Genomic DNA, 22,545 nt, shown 5'->3' on the forward strand with positions numbered 1-22,545 from the left:
AAATGAGTGTCTTTGAATTTCCACATGCCTTTATCTCCAACCTAGTCACTGGAGACTGAGTACAACAAATAGGGAGAATAGTGTAGGAGGCACAGAACAAGAAGGAAATACTAGCCAGACAGAAATGACCAAAGATGCAGAGCTGTGCAGAGGACACTGCCCTAAAGCAGTGGTCCACTGTGGAGTTGTCAAGCTTATACTGTTTGTTGCTGCTGGGAGCACGGTATTTCACAAGACTATGGTAACTCCCAGGGGAAAAAAAAAAAAAAAAAAACAAATTTGGTTTGAGACAAGGGGGAATGTGAACTCAATTTGGAGTCAAAGAAATTATAAGAACTTAAGCTAAAGGAAACTACATTAGTGTAAAATAAAATAGCAGAAAAGCTCAAGGAACTAAGCAGATCACCTATCAAGGATCTTACAAGAAGTGTTTCAAAGCTGCATTTGCTAAAAAGCACTGACTACCAACTTGACCCTACTTACCTGAATGCTACTTGAACAAATGGGTGAACGAGTGTGGGCATGTACAGTGGCACACTGCTGGCCTAACCATGTGCAAGGCCCTGGGTTGATCTCTGGCACTAGGGAAAAAAAGGGGGAGAAAGGCAAATTTGGATTGCAAGCATAAGTTGTAAAGTGCTTTCCTAGCAAGCTTGAGCCAGGTGTAGTGGTTCATATCTGTTATTCTAGCTACTACTTAGGAGACTGGGATTGGGAGGGCTGTGGTTTGCGGCCAGCCTTGGTTAAAAAAAAAAAAAAGTTCCTGAGACCCCAACTGTCAACCATTAAAATCTGAGGGTAGTGGTGCGCATGTGTCATTTAGCTATGTGAGCAGTACATATAAGAGGATCTCAATCCAGACTATTGAAAACATAAGAAAAGAGTTAGGAGGGCTGGGAATGTGGCTTAGTGGTAGAGTGCTTGACTAGCATGCATGAAGCCCTGGGTTTGAATCCTCAGTAACACATACACAGGAAAAGCCAGAAGTGGTGCTGTGGTTTAAGTGGTAGATAGTGCTAGCCTTAAGCAAAAGCAGCTCAGGGGCAGGGGCTAGGCCCTAAGTTTCAGACCCAGGACTGGCCAAAAAAAAGAGCTAGAAACATGGTTTAAATGACAGCACCTGACTAGCAAGTGCAAATCCCAGTACCAGCTAAATAAATGGCAAAAACCAATGTAGTGCTTATTATCAAAGTTTATGTTATACTTAATTATAGGGTTCCTAACTAGTATTTAGTATTTCTACCAGCCAAGAATCTGCATGAGAAGTATAAACACGAAGTTTGGAAAATTATACTGGGAAATACATTTCCTGTTCATAAAACAAAGTCTCGAAAATTAAAAATGATCAAAATATGACTTTCTCCATTTAATATATATGCATATTCACATAAAAAATACAATGATACAAGCTTCATGTCTATTCAACCTCACAGAGAATCCAAAACTGTCTGAAAAAATGGCTATCTAAATGTCAGTTGTTCATTATTATGACATAATATTTTGTGGCAGAAAGATACAGCTACATCAAACAAACTGTTAGATTCCTGACCTTCCTCCAAGTGGGAAAAAGGAAATCTTAAAAATCAAACTTACAGTCAGGAGCTGGTGGCTCATGCTTATAATCCTAAGGAGGCTGAGATCTGAGGTTCACAGTTCAAAGCTATTCTGGGCAATAAAGACTGTGAGAATCTTCCCTTCAAGTAGCCACCAGAAAACTAGAAGTGGCACTATGGCTCAAAGTTGTAAAGCACTAGCCTTAAGCAAAAAAGCTCAGGGACAGCACCCAGGACGTTCAAGCCCCACAACCCAAAAAAATAAAACTTCCAAGGTGTAAGAAGATACAGAAATTCATTTCACCTTTAATACCTGGAACAAGTTTTACAGCCATAGTTGTAATTTACATATACAGTGGAGCTCACTGAAAAAGGTTTCTGTTGTACCACAGCAAGAACTTTTATGATAATGTAGACAGACTGCTACAGAATGCAGCAAGATAAGGAATCTGAATGTTTTCATAATGGAACTTGTTTCAGTGAGTTAAATATTTTCTTAATGTTGTACAGTACATATTGTAAAAATGAACATTATCACTGCAGAATGTGCTAACAACCGTTAGCAATTGTTTTATACATATGTAATTTTATTTTAGTTAAGGTATGTGGCTCTCCAAGTGTTAGTACATGAAATGTTAATTTTAAACATAGTAAGATAAGCCCCTAAGACAGAGGTTTGGGACATCAAAACCTTGATCATTATTGCACCTATTTTCCTACAAAAAAATTTGAAATTTTTACATCATAATCCTCTCCAAAAGTGAACAAACAGGTACTTATTGGCATTATACATGAACAAAATGTACAACAAACTTTTTGTGAAATGATATACAAAATATTAATGTGCAATGAAATTTGGTATAATCATGCAAATCAAGATCCTCCACAATCATTTTTGTATGTGTTATAAAATGGTTTTAAAGATATATTTCCAGTACAATTTAGTCAATGACAAAAATACAAAGCTATCCTTTATTCGTTGTTGATTTTAAAACATGCCTTGGTACTGCTACACAGAAATAGCACTGATTGGAAGCTGAGCTAATCAAACATTTCAAAAGCAATGTATCCTGATCAACATTAGCTGACATGCTATACAGCAACCTCTAGTCATCACTGGTGTTCTGTTGTTAGAAGAACAAAGTTCAACACTGACAGATTAAGACACAATTTAAAACCACTTTGTAAAAATAAAAGGTTTTCCTAAGCATTGAAAGAAAATAATCACACCAACTGTGATACACACTGGAAAATAGTAAAATGTCATTTTCTAAAATAGTAGCTTCTTTATTACAGTTCCCATCTGTGATAACCAATTTTGGAAATATACCTTACATACAATGATGTGTTATATGAAAATGCTCCACTATTCACCATGATAAAGTTTAGTAAGTTAGAATATGATTTTCTTCTCTGTTGTGAATAAGCATGAAAATAACAAAAGAACAGCACCTGAAACACTAAACTGAACTTACGTTAGTATTAAGTAGTAATGTATGTTTTGGTTCAAAATACAGTTTACACAACTGCATAAAGGATACTGCCATAAGTAATTTGTTCCTGTACTTTGCGGACCCACTTCCCTCTGATCTGATGTCAGAAAGAGCAAGATGCTGTCCACAGTAACTGGTGTAGCTGCCTATGTCACCTTCCCCTGCCCCTCCCCCCAAAACAAATTTTTTTGGCTCCAAAATAAAGTACAATAATAAACTCTTGATGAAAAACTATGTTATGGGGCAATCTATCATATGCTATGGCTAAATGTGAATTTACAGAAAAAAGCACATCCCGTTTTCAGCACTTTTTTTCAAAAACATGCAACTCACCATAAAATACAAAACACTTGGCTTTCAAGAACAGATTTATAAGGACACACTGCATCAATAAAATTTTTCTTTCTGGTCAACTTTACACTGTTATGGAGAACTGGAACTTTTCTAATGTATATATATCAGGATCTTATAGTCTAGTAATTTGAATTTTCTGAACATAATGTTCAAGAGAAAATATCTATACACAATAACATTCTAGACTATTAAAAACTCATTACAGAATTTTATTGATACAGTAGATTAATAACTGAAAAGGGATGATAAAATGGGATAAAGAATTCAGTACATTATTTTATAACACACTCTTTAAAATTAAAATAGTTTAAATCTCTCTCTTCTTACAATTTTCATTGCCATGAAAGGCCAGACAATTCTGGGACCAATACTGAGGTGTAAAGCAATCAGACAACTTCAGGATTATTTCATAATTTGAACGGTGCCCTCCCATCTGGGACATCGTTCTGGGGGTAATGACAGACAAGGCAGCACCTCTGAAGATGAAGGTGCCCAGAAGTAGACACTAGGTAAGATACATAAGTGGGAGAGACCATTTAGCTCTCCAACAAACCATGACATCAAGAAAATGACACCAATTATTGAGAAATATTTTTTCACAGTAAAATTGCAGAGGATACAAATACAAACACTGACAGATTACTGCTTAAGGCCTTTCCTAACAAGCTCTTTACGAATCAATAGATCCAATAAACAGTTGGGTACTGTCAGTTTAAAGCCGTAGATAAAAGCTATACAAGCACTTCAGAAGTCAGAAACATAAAAAAAAAAAAAGTTTATTTACAAGTTTCTTCGTAGTTTATGTCTACACAGCCATCAAACATCACAAGACTTCGGCCATCATTACTGCTGTATGCACTGCTAGCATGTGACCATCCATGTGAGGTCATGAGAAAGGCCCACTGTCCTACTTCCACAGTTCCACTTTATGTATCAAGGGCTTTATTCAGCCTCACACTTGGGGGTGGGGGGTGGGGTATTTTCCCAAAACTTTCACAAAGAAAGTTAATTAGATCTGTTTCATCGCCTTTCCCTTTTAGAACTCCTCCGTCGTACCTTAAGAGAAAAGTCATGAGATGGTTAATTAAAATGGACATGTATAAAGTAATAAGCATTTTTATTTTAAAAATAATTTTCATATCCTTAAACAGGTTTCAGTGACCAGTTTTTAACCAATCCTAGTTCTCACTTCTTACTGACTTTGTTTTCTTTCTCTATAGAGTCAGTCTCCTAAAGGTAAATCCTTTTTGAGTCTGGCTTTAGACTTCTACAATGTCTAAGCCCTTACATGCCTATGAAGTAGCCTTTCCCAAGCAGCAAATAATTTATATTTGTTCAGAGAGTAATTTACAAAAGGTAAGGTCCACAATAAGAAAACAAGCGAATATATTTCCATTCTTTCTATGATAAAGAAAATGCTGATTGATGCACATGAGCATGCACTGATAGTTGTCTTTTCAGAAAAGCCTAAGTGAACTTGGTTTCCAACAACTACCAGTTACATAAAGCAACTTGAAATTCAAACACATCACTAATGAAGATTTAAACTTTAGTTCAGTAAATGTCAGTATAAACATGTAAAAAGAATGTAAATGTAAATGTAAAAATGTAAAATGTAAAAAATGAATGTAAAAAAGAATGTAAAAAGAATAGTTTAAATTTAACCAATTTACTGTGCTACTTCGCTGAATGTAAATGTAAATGTAAAAATGTAAAATGTAAAAAATGAATGTAAAAAAGAATGTAAAAAGAATAGTTTAAATTTAACCAATTTACTGTGCTACTTCGCTGATGAAAACATCAATTGCTATGGACTCTTCATCCTTACTTTTATATCCCCAACAAACCCTTTAAGAAATAAGCCAAGATAGGAATAACTTAAATGCTTGGAGCACCAATATTATACTGTTACTTGAACTTTATAATACTCAGGGAGACTTAATGCTTGCATGTTCACTAGGCTACTTAATTTCATGTTCCCATCAAAAGCATGTTCTCCATTATCCAAGCTAGTAAAAAAAGGACATTATAAACTAATAAAGAAACATATGTAAATTCTTAGAAAAACAAAGCAAGTGCTAAATGGCCTTAACAAAATATTTACTATTTTTATGTTCCATAGAGGACACAAACACATACATTTATTACAGAAACTTCCTCTTCCTCTGTTTCTTCCTGTGGAACATCATCATGGACAGGAGAGCTGCCCTGAAACACGTCTGCTTCTTCACTTGAATCATTCTCTTTAGTAGCTACTTGTTTGGAGCGTCCTCCACGGCTAAAGTAAAACATACACAAAATAAAATAAACATTTTAATATTTAAGTTGTACACTACATCAGAGCAAGTGCTTCAAGTATTTTATAAATTCTCATATGATATTTATGTCATGGGATGTATTTATATTCTGAGGGCTGGGGATATGGCCTAGTGGCAAGAGTGCTTGTCTCGTATTTAAATTCTGATCCTTGGACCATTCTTTTTTGAGGGTGATGGGGAACAGTCAGTCCTAGGGCTTAAACTCAGGGCCTGCAGGCACTATCCCTGAGCATTTTTCTTAAGGCTAGTCATCTACTACTTGAGCCACAGCTCCATTTCCAGTCTTTTTGTGATTGGTTAATTGGAGGTGGGCTGGCTTTGAATTGCAATCCTCAGTTCCTAGCCTTTGAGTAGCCAGGATTACAGGTATGAGCCACTGGGACCTGGCTCTTAAATCACTAATTCTAGTTTTATATATAGTGATCTAGCAAAGCACAAAGCAGTATGACTAAGACCATACCATAAAATATTTCAAAATATAACTTGCAGTCTGCCCATTTTTCATCTTTCCCAACTCAGTAAAGGCATCTATATGCAATGAGCTGCTTAGTGCAGAAATTCCTTAAGCAGAAAACAGCATGCTGCATGCTACTCTTTATCAGGCCCTACAGACTCCACCTACAGAAATCTTAAATCCATTCACTTCTCTCCACCTCCATTGCTATTACCTAATTCAAGCTATTCCCACCTTTTTGCTTCTTCTCTTTACAAAGTACTGTTTTAAAAGCCTAAGAACAGCTGATGTCCCTCCTCAGAGATAACTCTACACTGGGCTGAGAATAATGTTGTGACACTTCTACTGTACTACATAGGCCCTGCAATGACTACCTGTCTGTATTCTCATAGCTCTCTCCACCCCAATTCCTGGCAATTACAATCAAGCAGCCAAGCCTTGCTTTTCTTCTACTTTTTAAATGTGCCAAGATTTTTCCCAACTCAGAAACTTCAGATATAGTACTCTATCCATTATATTCTATGACTACATAATCCCTAGCACTCTCAAGTAAACAACTCATCTAAAAAAGAAAATTTCTCCCACTCCTCAATCCTCCCACTAAATTGTTAGTGTACTCCTAGATTTTTCCTTCAGGGGATATAGGTAGTCCTAATTCCAAGCTAGGTGTTGGCAGTTTATGTCTGTAATCCTAGCTACTCAGGAAGCTGAGATCTGAGGATCACAGTTCAAGGCCAGCTACAGCAGATCAATCTGTGAGACTATCTCTAATCAACAAGCAAGAAGTGGAGCTTGAGTAAAAAAAAGCCAGAGTGAAAGGTCTTAAGTTCATATTTCAGTACCAAAACAATAAAAATCAAACAGAAGTCCTTGGTCCATATGTACGTGCCATTATTTAAAGACTGCATGCCCATTAGATAGGAAGTCTCATGAAGGTAAGAACCATGTCTGCTATTTACAACTATGCAGGAATTACAGAGAAAACGACAACCTTTTTGAATTCCACTGCAGAACACAAATCACAATATATGCTATTAATCCAGAAAAGAGTTTCTCAGATTAAGAGCTAGAACAAGACAAGATAGAACACATAATCTTTTTCTGTATTGACTTTGTAAAATAAATACTTAGGCTTTGAACATTCACGGTGTTGTGCCAAGTCGCGAAACCACCACCAAGAAGACCACCGAGACTCAGACATTCCGAAATGCAAAAGCAAGGCAAGGCTTTATTTAAGCGAGCTGCAAATCGGGCCTCATCCTACCCACCAACACAGCGGAGGTTAGGAGGGAGCCTCGAGCTGTGATTACACAGGGCTTATAAAGGCAAAAAACAAAGTTACAACAATCAGGTGTTCAAGCAAGCAAGATTAGGATACAGGTACAAATCTGATTGGCTCAGGGTTCTATTCTAGGGGTGGTCAGAGTTAAGCATTCCCAGCGGTTAGAGTTCTAGACCCACTGGGCCCTAATGGGCTTGTCCTGGGTTTGCTCACAGGGCCTGCTTATCTCAGGTTCACGTGGTAAAGTGGGGTTCACGTGGCAAAGTGGGGCCTGACTTCAAAGTCTGGCACTTCAATGGGAAGACATATAATTTTAGGAGATACCAAAGTCATTGTTGAATAATAATGATCATTTAATGATACCTAGATACAGAGAAACAAAACTTATGAGGTTGAGAGAAATTTAACACCTATCACTTCTTTGTTATAAAATTAATTACAAGTATGTACTACTGCATGAGAATCCTTTGTTTAGAAATAACTGGTTCTGCCAGGCACCAGTGGCTCACGCCTATAATCCTAGCTATGCAGGAGGCTGAGATTTGAGGATTAAGGTTCAAAGCCAGCCCAGGCAGAAAAGTCCATGAGACTCTTATCTCCAATAAACCACTCAGAAAACCCAAAGTGGTGCTGTGGCTCAAGTGGTAGAGTGCTAACTTTGAGCTGAAGAGCTCTGGGACAGTGCCCAGGCCCAGGGTTCAAGTCCCACAACTGAACAAAAAAAAATTTTTTTAAGTGATTCTGATTGGCAAAACCCACACACATGTATGTATGAAGCTGCCACAACAATATACTTACCTTTATTTTTAACTTGAGAGAAAAAAATTACATAAAGAAAGGCATAAAGTACTGGCCAACTTTTCCTCTTCTTGTGGAATACACAGGAACAGGAAAAACTCTAAGATAACTAAATATTTAACCAAGATATACTTCTGGCAACTCTAAAAAGTCAAGCTATGTGTTGGATTACTCTCAGAAAAATGAGCACAATTTCTGATAGAGAGTTACACATCATTAAAAGAAATACTGCCAAATGTCCTAAATACAAAATAATTTTGTAGCCTGCAGTGAGAAGGCAACCTGGTTAGTGTGTTGTGATATCCTATTTTCAGATACCATAAAATCTGTAGAGAAAATCTGTAGATAATTTTGGTATTCACTTATATAAAGACTTGCCTAAGGCCTATAAAAATGTATAAACATTACCTGAGGGCCAAATGCAATATTAAGGCCCTAGAGATAAGGTTATGAAGTGTATTTTACCTAGTACAATGAGACTAGGTATTTGGAATTTAAATACAGAAATATGTATGTTTATAAATTTATGAACTTTTTGCAAGATAATTTAAAATTGGCTTGGAATTTAATTTTACAACTTACACATTTTTTTTTGGTTGTGATGGTGATGGCGTTTTTGATGGTCTTCCTCGTCCTTTCTGTGGTGTGGACTGTGTGGATTCAACTGCACTAGTTTCAGGAGATTCTGCTCTGCTTTGGGAAAACCCAAATGTGGATAGCATCAAATTATGGTTTATAATATGGTAAGTAAACAGATGTAGTCTAGAGTTACCCACACTCACCTCTGTTGTGCTTTCCTTGATGTGCGATGCTGTTTGCTTTTTGACTTCTGTTCTGTATTTCCACTCGGTCTCTCATCTTCTTCCTCTTCCTCTACTGTCGGTGGCCCAGACTTTTTTTTATTCCCTTTTTTAGATGTTTTCATTGTTGGTTCTTCTTTTGGTGTCCCTCCACCAAGGGGTTTTGGTGGCCGACCTCTTTTGCCCTTTTTTGGTGGACTATTCTGTTCATCCTCATTTTCTAACAGATCTTCTTTGAGCCTTTTTTCCTCAGACCACTGCTGATCATCCGATTCTGAAACTGTATGTCCTCTTTTCCGACCCCTCTGACTGCCTTTCGGTTTCTGCTCCTGTACCAACTTAGACAGGTCATCCATTCCTAATTTCTCCTCTGGGTCTGTGACGGGAGTTTTTTTCCGGCTTCTAGGCTTCTCCAATTCTGACTGAGGGAAGAGATCAAAATTTTGAAAGTTTACTTTTTAAGTTTACTTTTGTGTGAGTACACACAGGCCTGTGTGCATGCAGTGCTGGGGCTTCAACTTAGGGCCTGAGCAAGGCCTCTGAGCTTTTTTTGCTCAAAGTTAGTGATCTATCACTTAAGCCACAGCTCCACTTCTGCCTTTTTTGGTACTTAATTGGAGATAAAAGTCTCCTGGACTTTCTTGTGTGGGGTGGCTTTGAGCCATGATGCTCCTATCTAAGCTTCCCAAGTAGCCAGGACTATAGACATGAGCCAATGGTACTCCACTAAATTTTCTTTTTAAATGAAATTGTTTTTTCAGTGGTCTTAGTGTGTCCAAGGCCCTAGGTACAATCCCCAGCAGCACACATGAATAAGTAAATAAAAGGTGTATTAGTATGCAGATTTTAAACAATGAAACAAAAATGTTATCTACCTACTTTTGTCATTCCCTAAATATATAGTCCTTAAATATATCAGAGACATACTACTTACTGCTTCTTTATTTTGGTTTGGTTTTGTTTGAAGCTGAGACCTCACAATATTAACAAGTTCTAAGTTCAAGTGTTCCCTTCCCACATCAGTCTCTAGGACTGGAAGCTTGCAGTACCACCACACCCTACTCTTCACTAGTTTGCCAATTTTTAAAAATTCTCATTTCAAGAGCCTCAAAAGGATACATCTCAAGATCAGTATTTTATTAAACTATGTATCATATTAGTGAAAAGCTATTTCATGAAAAAGAATAAATAATTGGTCCTAAAAAACAACTAAAATATTAGTTTGATACATAAAAATTAAATGAATAATTTTACTATACTGGGTATAATACAAAATTAAATACTATGTTAGGTATTATGTTTATACTAACAAAAAAAACCCTATTTTTGTTTTCTAAATGGAGGTCACAAGATCTGGACCTTAAACATAATCATCATACCTATAATCCTAGATAGTCAGGAGATAAGAAACTGGGAGGATCTCAGTACAAGGCCAGCCAGGGAAAAAAGTTAGACTTCATCTCAACCAACAAACCAGGCATGGTGGTATAGGCTTGGAATACCAGGAGGCGTAGTTAAGAGAACTGTGGTTCAATATTAGCTCCACGCAAACTAAAACAAGACCCTATTTAAAAAAGAAACTAAAACTAGGGTTCAGAGCACAGCATGGATAGTTCTTGTTGATACAGCACTTGTCTAATAAATGCAAGGCTCTGAGTTAAAACCCAGTACTGTACCTTCCCCAAAGATATTCTGGAAATACTTCTGAACCCTACGTGGTGTTAATGGTGTTAATAACAACAAAAACAATTTTTAAAAATCCATGGCTTGGGCTGGGGATATGGTCTAGTGGCAAGAGAGCTTGCCTTGTACACATGAGGCTCTGGGTTCAATTCCTCAGCACCACATATACAGAAAACGGCCAGAAGTGGCGCTGTGGCTCAAGTGGAAGAGTGCTAGCCTTGAGCAAAAGGAAGCCAGGGACAGTGCTCAGGCCCTGAGTTCAAGACCCAGGACTGGCCAAAAAAAAAAAAAATCCATGGCTTTAGAAATTATGACTGATTCCTAATTTTATATTCAGAGAACTTATGCATGTAGGAGCAGGTATTCAGAAATTTTCTACAGATGCAAGGATGAAAATCCATGTATGACACAAATTTAGTTTCCAAAAAGTCTGTGCTAACTTATACTTAAATCAGTCAAAGAAGGGCAGGAGGCATGCCTCAGTAGTAGAGTACCACCTGCCTGGCAAGTGAGAAGTGCTGAGTTCAAACCACCAGTAAAAATAAAAAGAAGGAAATAGAGAAGAAAGGAGAAAAGAAAATCAAGGAGGGAAGAGAAGAGAAATGGGCGAGAGAGGAAGTGGGAAATGGGAGGAGGAGAGGGGGAGAAGAAAATAAATGAAAGAAAAACAACAAAAATTACCACTACTCATTATACTTTCTGTTTGTAAACTGCTCAACTATGACACTGCTATTACTCTTCTTTCCTATTTAAAAGTAGTTATTCTTACTTATTTTCTTCTATTCTTTTGTGATGTTTCAGTTTTACTTTGGATGGAGATGGGGCCTTTTGGCAGTCATCTGGTTGAGATGAAATCACAAGGATGGGGTTTTCAGGAGGACCCATTGAAAGGGTAATAATATTCCAAGGCAGGAAGAGAGGTCTCATTGAGGTGCCAGACTTTGAAGTCAGGCCCCACCACGTGAACCCCATTTTAGAATCGAACCCTGAGCCAATCAGATTTGTACCTGTGTTCTAATCTTGCTTGCACAGCTGATTGTTGTAACCTTGTTCTTTGCCTTTATAAGCCCTGTGTAATCACAGCTCGAGGCTCCCTCCTAACCTCCGCTGTGTCGGTGGGTAGGACGAGGCCCGATTTGCAGCTCGCTTAAATAAAGCCTTGCCTTGCTTTTGCATTTCGGAGTGTCTGAATCTCGGTGGTCTTCTTGGGGGTGGTCTTGCGACTTGGCACAACATCATCAAAAACTACATTTCTAAACTCTCTCTCATTCCCATCTCAAAGACCTATCTAACCATTTGAAAATTATTGATTTACAACACTTTCAATTATTTTGAACTACATTTGCAATAATAAGAACAATTCTAGGCTACAATATTTTACTAAATAAGGACACATATTTGTAGCCTGTGTTATTACGCCTCTTTTTTATACCCATTTATTTTCCCACATGGACTTAAAATGACACTGGAATTTTACAATTATATATTCGTCACCACATTTTTCCACTCCTTTTTCTCATGCAGGAATACAGCATATCTTCAAGTCTTCTTGAAGACTTGTGGCTACAAGGTTTACTTTTATTAACTTTAAATAGTAGTACAAAGGAGTTCCAATTCAATACTTATCAATTTACATGCATCATGCATATTGATCAGTTAACCCCTTTCCATCATTTTTCCCCTGTCTATCCTAACCCTGCCTATCCCCTCAAGGGATAACCTCTGCAATAAATACATTCATTAGACTGATCAATATAAATACTCTTAAAAATAGTTAAAATTTCAAAACCAAGATACATAAATACACATATGAGTACCCACACTACATCCTTTCTTTTTCATTTGTTTTTTTCCCCCTAACATTACAAAAACAAAAGCAAAGAGTCGATGGAATTGTCTCTTTTTTTTTCATTGTTATTTCAAGTCTTTCTGAGTTGGACCAACATTCTAGGAAGAATAATTTTAAATAACAACAGTCACTTCTCTTGTTCCTCTGTTTCCTTCCCCCACCCCCTGCAAGCAATGAGGATTACCTACCATTGAGCTTCCCCAGACATTTTGGGGGGGGCTTCCCCCTTTCTTTACATATGGTCGCTTGTTATCTTTGCCTAAGCTGGCATTAAAGTCTAATTTTTCTACCTCTACCTTCTGAGTAGCTGGGATTATGGGTATGCACCACTAAAGAATGTTTTTCAGTATTTTGACTTTATGAATAACAATAATTACTGATTTAAAGCAGATAAAAATTTCAAAATGTTAAAGAAGTATCTTTCTGGTATTAGTTTACTAAGAGACCTTGTAATATAGTAGACTCTATGTCATCGGTGTATGCTTCCAAGGAGATGGCCACTGAGGAAAAACTGAAAATACTCTATGTATAAAGCTCAGATGCTGTGGATGCTTTCCCCATATGCCACAGCCCTATTTCCTCTAAAGACGTGCTTCTTTTCAACAAATCTAATAAACATTTATTTCTATCACCTAAGCCCTTTGGGCTTGCTGGGATTATCGTAACTTTTATTCTGCTTTGGGGGCACCACATGTTTTCACAAAATGAAGGAAGGCAACACACAAAATCACTTAAACACAATGACAATAACATAGGACTGACCAGGAGCTTCTCTATCAACTGAGTTATATAATACACAGTGTGGGTCAGAATATATAATGTGACCACACTTGGGTCAACACTATATGCAATAAATCTGCAAATAGATGGGCCTATTGTGTATCAAAATTCTAGGCCAGGTGCCAGTGGCTCACGTCTGTAATCCTAACTATTCAAGGAGCTGAGATCTGAAGATAGCAGTTTAAAGCCAGCCCAGGCAGGAAAGGCTGTGAGATTCTTATCTCCAATAAACTACTTAGAGAAAGCCAGCAAGTAATGCTGTGGTTCAAGTGGTAGAGAATTAGTCTTGAGACTAAAGGTGCTCAAGAACAGTGCCCAAACCTAGACTTCCAGCCCCAGGACCAGCAAAAAAGAAAAAGAATGGTTCTAATCCTTGCTTATGTTTTCTTGACATGCATGAGATTATCACTTGTTACTTGTCCTTATTTGGTATATCTATTTACTACATGGCATTAGAATCCTTTTAATGTTAAACTACCCTTATCTTTTGGTGGCAAGAAAAGACCTACAAGTGACTGGTTTAGCTGGTTAGTCTTTCAAGTTTCTATTCATGAATAGAAAACTAACTCGTTACACAAAAGGATCGAGAGATGAGAGAAATGCTAAACTAAACTGAAATTTAATATATTACTTCTAATTTTAAATGTGACAACTCTTTGACAGGCAAATATCTAAAAAGGCAGGCAGATTCCTTTTTGTATTTAAAAGGTTGATATAAATCACAAATTAACTGTCGACTGTTTTTTTTTTAACATAATTCCAATTTTTTCACTGCACTGTTTTAAAAACAAGTGGTGGACTGGAGGCCTGTCTCAAGTATAAGAGCACTTGCCTAACAAGCATAAGACCCTGGGCTCAATTCCCAGTACAAAAAAGAAAAGGGCCAGGCACTGGTGGCTTATGCCTGTAATCCTAGCTACTCAAGAGGCTAAGATCTGAAGATCACAATTCAAACTCAGCCTGGGCAGAAAGATCTCAGGGGGTGAGACTCTTATCTCCAATTAGACAGGCCTTGAATACAAAGAAGGCCCACAACTGACCACAAAAAGGGGGAGAGGGGAAGGGAGGGAAGAAAAAAGGGAGGAAGGAAGGGAAGGGAACAGGTGTGTAAAACACATTAGAAACTAGAAATGGGGAAAATACATTATTTCATGCTAATATGTTTTTCAAATATAAATCTGTAACAGGAATAATCCCTTTGCTGTGAAATTTCAATGTAAATTTCATATTGGAAGCATGCAAACAGTACTATCTCATTATAACCTATAAGACTTTAAACTGAACTTGTGTCTAATAATGCTCCCTTCTTCAATGGTATTAATAAGCCTGTTTTGGTAGCTCTAAAAATGGGCCCGATAGGGCTGGGAATATGGCCTAGTGGCAAAGAATGCTTGCCTCGTATACATGAAGCCCTGGGTTCGAGTCCTCAGTACCACATATATGGAAAACGGCCAGAAGTGGCACTGTGGCTCAAGTGGCAGAGTGCAGCCTTGAGCAGAAAGAAGCCAAGGACAGTGCTCAGGTCCTGAGTCCAAGGCCCAGGACTACCCACCCCCTTCCAAAAAAGGGCCCAGTATTACATGCCACAATAGATAGTAAAAGGTGTCCCCTATAAGAATAGGGATAGATCTCAAGAACTAGACATTCAAAACTCTTCTATGAAAAATACTTTATTTTGTACTGCCCTAAAGAGTAATAAGTATGGAATTTATTGAATAACAAATCTTACTTCAATAAAAAAACACATTTCTCAAGGATAGTATGGGTGGATGAGTAAGTAGTCTAGTTGACATGTCCAACAAACAAAAGAATCCTTACTTAATGATATTTTTCAAGTGTGAGATGATAATATGAAGGATTTTCTACAAAGTGAGGACTAGAACTGAAAGATAAAAGAAGTTTTCTGATTCAAAGATTCTCCATATAAACCTGGCTAGTAAAATTCCTCTCAAGTTATCAAAAAGCAATTCTATATAGGTAAAACTTTAAGAAAGTAATAAGCATCAGAATTTATAGTATAGACAGTAAGAACTTTATAGTATTTCCTGAAATAGAAAGAAAACAACATAAAAAGAATTGAGACCTCAATGTTAGGTCTATGGAAGGCAAAAGAGGAAACAATATTCTAAAGAAAACACAAGTAATTATAATAATTTAAATTAATAAATGTAATTATTTTAATTAATCAAAATAAAAATAATTATTTTATTGATAACTTCTACCTCCATTTGTCAAGTCAATTAAAATATAGTAACTATTACTATAATAACCATTATAAAAGTATGAATCACAATGAGACAATAATAACAATGAAACAACAGCAACAATTCATTATATTTTGACAAATCTTTTCAGCTAACTAGTTTCAGAACAGAAAATTGATTCAGAGAACCTAAGCAGTTATTTAGGAAATGTTTGGAGCTTAACTAAAAAGTCATGATAAATTCAATTATTAACTTCACTGAAATAAATTAGAATATATATCTTATGCCTGTACCAAAGCATTGCCAAATTTGTCTTCAAATATATAAAGACTGAACAAGGTCTTTGTAAATATTGTCCTCTCAGGTGCCAGTGCCTCCTATCTGTAATACAAGCTACTCAGAAGGCTGAAACCTGAAGGTCATGGTTTAAAGACAGATCAAGCAAGAAAGTCTGTGTAACTCTTATCTCTAACTAAATACCAAAAAAAGCAGAAAGTGGAGCTGTGGCTCATATGTTTGAATGCTAGCCTTGAGCAAGAAAGCTTGGGGCTAGTGCCTAGACCTGAGGAGTTAAAACCCCAGGACTGGCAAACAAAACAAAACAACTGTACTCTTTTGCATCATTACTAAGTAGCAGCTTATTTATTACATGGTTCAAAAATGTAAAAGAGGGCTGGGGATATGGCCTAGTGGCAAGAGCGCTTGCCTCGTATACTTGAAGCCCTGGGTTCGATTCCCCAGCACCACATATACAGAAAATGGCCATAAGTGGCGCTGTGACTCAAGTGGCAGAGTGCTAGCCTTGAGCAAAGAGAAGCCAGGGACAGTGCTCAGGCCCTGAGTCCAAGGCCCAGGACTGGCAAAGAAAAAACAAACCAAAAAACAAAAACGTAGGGGCTGGGGATATGGCCTAGTGGCCTAGAACAGCCTTCAGGATCTGATTCCAATCATTATTCTCTTTTAATGCTAAGTCTAAATACACTGTATTAAATTGGGGGGAGGGGAGATAAAGAGTGAAGGGAAGAGAGGACAGGGGAAGAGGGAAAGGGAGAGGAAGAGGGAAAGGAAAGGAAAAAGAAGGAGGAAGAAGGGATAGAGAAGGCAAGAAGAAGATGGGGAGGGAAAAGCAAATAAAACCAACTAGTCCTGGGACTGGAATTGGCTTATTTAATTCCAAAGACCTAAAGAATTATGATTACTTACCAAAATGACAAGAATCATACAAATTCAATAGTTAAGTTACATGGTAGAGGAAAACTGTCAAATCAAATTTAACTAAAACTACATGAAATAGGATACTAATGGTAACTCCTTAGAATATAAAAATGACTATTAATCATTATTAGAAGTAGTATTAAAGTCAAACCAAGTATCTCACCCTTACAAGATCAGAGTCGTCTCTCTTGTCACTTTTTTTTCCTGGCAAAGGTGAAGACATCGTGTAATCTTCATTTTCACTATGATCCATTTCAGAACTATCGAGCCTTTAACATAAACATTTGTAATTATTATAATCATATAACAGATAAAGTAATAAATCACAAGTTCATTCATTTTTCCTGTTTTTTTTGAAACCTAAATTCTGACGTAGAAATATAAAGAAAACTGAAATGCTTTTTAGTAAATTAGACTGCCTTACACTGCAATCTGCCACCCCCCTTATTCTTCTTGTCCTGTCCTGTTCTCTGCTGCATCCTACACCCTAACACAGCATGACTGTATTATTCACTGCCTGGCTTCCTTGGTTAGAAGGTAAGCATGGAACTTTACCATTTTACTTACCAATGTAGGCTAAGCACTTAAACTTGTGTCTGGCACAGAGCAGGCACTCAACAAATACTTGCTACAAATTTAACAGCACATGCTCTCATGATCTTACAAAGATATAGCCTGGGCTGGGAATATGGCCTAGTGGTAGAGTGCTCGTCTTGCCTCGTATATATGAAGCCCTGGGTTTGATTCCTCAGGACCACATATATGGAAAAAGCCAGAAGTGGTGCTGTGGCTCAAGTGGTAGAGTTTTTTGCCTTGAGCAAAAAGAGGCCAGGGACAGTGCTCAGGCCCTGTGTTCAAGCCCCAGGAATGGCAAAAAAAAAAAAAAAAAAAAAAATCTAGCCTTCTATTATATGCATAGCCTGTTACTTAAACTTTTATTCATTTTTAAACCTTAATTTTCAATCTCTGGCCATTGTGAAGGTAAAATATATTTTCCTCTTAAAAAGAAAAAGAATCATTTGTAAAACTATTCTTTATAAACAAAAAAGTATATGGATATATATATAGTAAAAGGAAATTCGAACTGTAGTAAATGAAGGAAAAACAATCTCCCTATATAAGGTTATCATAAACACTAAGATTTTATATATTCTTTCCAAAACTTTCTATGCATACAAAAACAAATATAAATATAAATCCTTTCTCCTCTAACACTGCTCTAACTCACTTGCAGTTCTCACTCATTGAAGATTGTGGAATCTGTTGCAAGCTAACTCGGCTCTCACCACTTCTAATGAAGTATTAGTATTCTAGTATGTGGATATACTGTAAATTACCAGTTTTAACTATGAATTTCTAAAAGTGTTATTACAATGGGAAAAGTTATTTATTAACCTCTATTCAACTGAGATTAGACATTATTTTATAACTCACAGCTTGTTGGAACAGTGAAACATAAAAAGGAATATTTCTTATGTACTTGCCTCCCTTTTATTCTTCCAGGAGAGCTTGGATTTGAGCTGCTGCTTGCATTGCTTACAGTTTCCATTCGTGATGATTTGGTCTGTGATTGTTTGCCTGCTGATGAAAGTGGCTTATTAACAGCTCCTAGGACATTGGTTGTTTTTGGCTGAAATGAGAAACACATGTTTCTATTTGGTTAAAACAAAAACTTTACACATCTATAACCATAAAAAATAGCTGTTATAAGTATTTGCATACAAATATAAAAGGTACTTGCACACAAAAATGTTTACCCTTAAGCAAAGTGTGCATTATAAATAGAATGTAACCTGAAGAAATTAAAATTCATATAGGTAATCTGCTGGCTGGAAGGGTGGCACAAGTAGCAGACTGCTTTACTTCTCATCCCACCAAAACCTACATGCATTGTCCACACAAAGCAAAGCTAAGGAAGCTGAAGCAGGGTTGTCAAATTTGAAGCCAGCATCACAGAGTTACCCTATATAAAAACAAGCTACATAGATAGCATTAATAGTTAAGGTTTGTAAGTTATTTGGACGAATAGGCTTAATATATTTAAACACAAAATTTAGAAGAACAGAATGTAAGAATAACTGTATGGCCAATCACAAAAAATGATTAGACTCTTGCTATGGAACAACATAAGATGTGTTTTTAAGATTATTGTTTTGAAATTAGAATAAGAAGCTATAGGGACCAAGGTCTCCTTGCTTTTATTACAAGCTAAATGAAAGTAAATTTTTGTATCTATAGATACAATGATTTCTTACAAGCAAATGAAACATATTTGCTACCTTGAGGTATCAATTTTTAAAATGAAAATACAAAAACTACCACATAAAAATTAAAATGAATCTCAAAACCTACTTTTCCAGGAGTGAAAAACGATTTCATTTCTGGAGGCAGATAATTTTTGGTGTTACTGAAATTCTACAAGCAAGGGATAAAGAAATAGTCAGTGAAAACCAAATCAATTTTTCAATAAGCACAGATTAGCTTTTTCATTTTAAAGTATGTATTTAAGGTAATCAATTTAAACACAAAATTTCTACTTATCCTACTATTTTTTATTACTACAATAAACTAAAACTTAACCTGTAGGGACTCCAACGTTAATATAACATTTGAGCTCTAACATGCTGGAGCTCTGAGACTGTATTAAAAAATGTACATGTCTACAGAGATCCCTTAAATCTTGGGTAACACTTTAAATGTTCCACAGTTATCTTCAGCCTATTCTAAAGTTCACTCTGTGCATTTTCCTATGGGTTATAAACTCCAATCAAATGCTTAAAATTTCAAACTATCTCTAGCAGCATTCTAATTACCCATTTTGGATCAATAGCTATCAACTCACAAATCTGCAACTTTGATCACATTTTTGCCATGCTCTTAGTATGACTTCAAACCCTAAAAATGAACATTAGATCACCCTGATTTCTATCGACAGATTAATTGACTGCCAGTTGTGGGGCTTGTATTTGGAGCCTGAGCTATTTTGCTCAAGCCTGGAGCTCTACTACTTAGAAAGACAGCACCACTTCTAGTTTTCTGGTGGTTAATTAAAGTTAAGAGATTTAAGGACTTTCCAGCCCAGGTTTGCTTTGAACCTCAATCTTCCGATCTCAGCCTCTTTAAGTAGCTAGGATTCATATGTAAGCTACTTGGCTCATCCTGACTTCTAATCCTCTAGTCTGGCTCACAATTTAGCCTTTAAAATTGCATTTAATGTTTTCTTCTCTCTCCTCTCTCCCTCCCACCCCCCTTTCTCTTCCAGTCCTGGGGTTTGAACTCAATGCTAGGCAATGTCTATGAGCTTCTTTTGCTCAAGGCTAGTGCTCTACTAGTGCTGTGAGCCACAGCACCACTTCCAGCTTTTTCTGTATATGTGGTGCTGAGGAATGGAACCCAGGGCTTCATACATGCTAGACAAGCAATCTACCACTAAGCCACATTCCCAGCCAGTTTTATTTCTTTTATTATTATCTTCAGGTAGTTTATACAACGGAGTTTCAATTAAACACATCAGTTTATCAATGCAATGCATCTGGATCAATGTCATCCCATCTATATTTTCCTTGCCAGCTATTTCCAATCCCACCCATCTCCTCAAGTTGCCAAGTTCCATTTTCACATATGCACAATGAATATTATGGCTGTACTTGCCTACCCCTCCTCTCTCCATTCATCTGATACCCCTCCTTTGAAAAAACATGTTTCAGCTTTAGAATCACTTTTTTTTAAAATTCCTAACTATCTTTCTATTAATCATGGGCCAGCAGCTCCTGATCCCAATTCTCTCTTCCGGGTTTGCTACCACCTGATGTTAAGAATATACTTTATTTCATCTTACACAAATTCTAAAGTAACTACCTTGTCAGGTTGGGTGAAAAAACGAGCTGGTAGTACTGGGTCTTTAGGAGATTCCAAACTGTATGTGGTGCTCTTTGACATGATGATATTCATGGCAACATCACACACGGTGTACAGTTTCTGCAATGATATTTTTTAATTAGGTAAGTTGGCATCCTATACTCTGTATTTCATAAAGTAATTCTAGAACATGTATCCAGTCTAAACTGTAAACTAATGCAAGTAACAATAATCAGTGTAAGCATTTTAGTTAATACTATTGTTTTCCTCAGTATTACTTAATTAGTACTAGATATAGTATGAGCATTACTACTAAATTTGCATTAGTCTGATACTACCTATAAATAACATTATATAAGTTTCATTCCCAAAATGTTTACAGAAACATAGAATTACCATTATTTACAAAGAATTACATACTTCATTCATTTTTGCATCATCTGGTCCTTGGGCATCTTTTGTTTGTTTAATATTTTCGACCATCTTTCTGATGAATGCATGACTATTATTTTCATTTTTGGCCATTAATATTTCCAAAACAAACCAAAGACATCTAAAGAAATGAGAAGGAAATACACAGATTATTTCTTTGTTAAATAGATAAGACAATTCTAACCTTAATATAATAAACCTAGACTATAACCCCAAAAGAAAAAAAGTTTAGTTACAAGAAGCAACAGTATATGTCACTTGGCCATGTTACAATAAACCAGGAAGGCACACATTAGTTCATAAGCCCCAGAGACTCCTTTACAAAGTCTTACAGATTCCCTAGCAAGGAAAGTCACAAAGGAAATGTGTAACAAGTAGAAAGAACAAAACAATGCCGATCCCACACCATGACCATGAGGGAGGACTGCCTAAGATAGTTGAGCCATGGATTAAATGAGGCATCAGATGTGCAAGTTGATTCAAGACTTGATGTGAAGTCTTCAGTAGAACACACCACCTCATTAAATGGTTAAAAATTTCATTAATAAATTAGAAAGGAAAAAGCTGTGTTGGACAATTATACACTGTTTCCTTAATGACGGAAAAAAGTCAAGAGAAAGTTTCAGAAACCCAGTTTTAATAATTAAAAAAACTACTAAATAAAAAACACTAGTGCTTTTCTAAATACTATACAAAGAGACAGAGCTCTAGTTGATGTACAAAGGAGAAAACTCATGGGAGAAGGAACACAGAAATGTGAAGGAAGATACTATTCTAGATGGAAACAAATATTCTTTAGGATAATAGGTACAGAAGTTCCTATGGAGTGACTCTTCAGTAGAATGGAGGTTATCTATAGCTGTATCAGGGCAATTTAGAAAGACAACCCAAACGGCCTAATGAATCCAAAGTATAGTTGTTTATTTAAGTTAAGCATAGTTTTCTATTTACAGTTGTCTATCAGAGAACATTGGTTCTCTGATAAAGAAGGGTAGTTGTAAGCTTTCACTGAGTTATAACCACTCTAATAAAGAACTAGTCTTGAGAGAATTATATGCTTATATTTTTAAAAATAGAAATATGTCAAAGTAAAATTGTAATATTTTCCCCTTATTATGAGAAGTTACTAATAAATTTAATTTTACTCTCCCGAGATTTCTCAGAAAAATGCTACAAATTAAGACTTGTTTTCCTTTTCTAGAGTATTAAAAGCATAATACATTGATTCAAAATCATAAAGGTCATCTTTTATTTTAACAGAAAGAGGACTAGGGCCTTGAGCTCAGTTAAAAGAACATTCTCAAGAAAATTATCTCTAAATACTACTACATAGCTCCTGTTCTTTGTACTTCCAGGGCATGGTGTTTGCAGTCTATCATCAATAACCTTTGAAAGAATTTCAATGTCAAATTCTATTTAGAATAAAGAATTAATTTGACTTTATCAATGAAGCCAAAAGTGAACATGTCCTT

The 22,545-nt window shown here is 36.4% G+C and overlaps 1 protein-coding gene and 1 long non-coding RNA gene across 10 annotated transcripts in view; both read right to left on the reverse strand.

Annotated features, from left to right (window-relative positions):
- Positions 1–1,831: 1,831 nt before the first annotated feature.
- Pds5b (PDS5 cohesin associated factor B) overlaps positions 1,832–22,545 on the reverse strand; it is a 172,095-nt gene continuing 151,381 nt past the window's right edge. For 3 of the 9 annotated variants that reach the window (XM_048341533.1, XM_048341529.1, XM_048341537.1), the window contains 9 exons: positions 21,062–21,194; positions 20,642–20,761; positions 19,136–19,198; positions 18,268–18,413; positions 16,947–17,052; positions 9,035–9,474; positions 8,835–8,945; positions 5,540–5,678; positions 1,832–4,456 (listed from right to left, as the gene is read on the reverse strand). In XM_048341533.1, the coding sequence (XP_048197490.1) occupies positions 4,421–4,456; positions 5,540–5,678; positions 8,835–8,945; positions 9,035–9,474; positions 16,947–17,052; positions 18,268–18,413; positions 19,136–19,198; positions 20,642–20,761; positions 21,062–21,194 (1,294 nt within the window). In that variant the 3' untranslated portion in view covers positions 1,832–4,420. The remainder of the gene's footprint in view (positions 4,457–5,539; positions 5,679–8,834; positions 8,946–9,034; positions 9,475–16,946; positions 17,053–18,267; positions 18,414–19,135; positions 19,199–20,641; positions 20,762–21,061; positions 21,195–22,545) is intronic. The other 6 variants (XM_048341535.1, XM_048341532.1, XM_048341534.1 and 3 more) reach the window with 4 other exon arrangements.
- On the reverse strand, positions 11,526–12,066 carry LOC125348362. Its single transcript, XR_007210354.1, has 2 exons — positions 11,970–12,066; positions 11,526–11,657 (listed from the first exon to the last, which is right to left on the reverse strand). It is a non-coding gene; the product is annotated as an uncharacterized LOC125348362 (long non-coding RNA).

This window comes from Perognathus longimembris, chromosome 3, assembly GCF_023159225.1.
Source record: "Perognathus longimembris pacificus isolate PPM17 chromosome 3, ASM2315922v1, whole genome shotgun sequence".
NCBI classification, from domain to species: domain Eukaryota; kingdom Metazoa; phylum Chordata; class Mammalia; order Rodentia; family Heteromyidae; genus Perognathus; species Perognathus longimembris.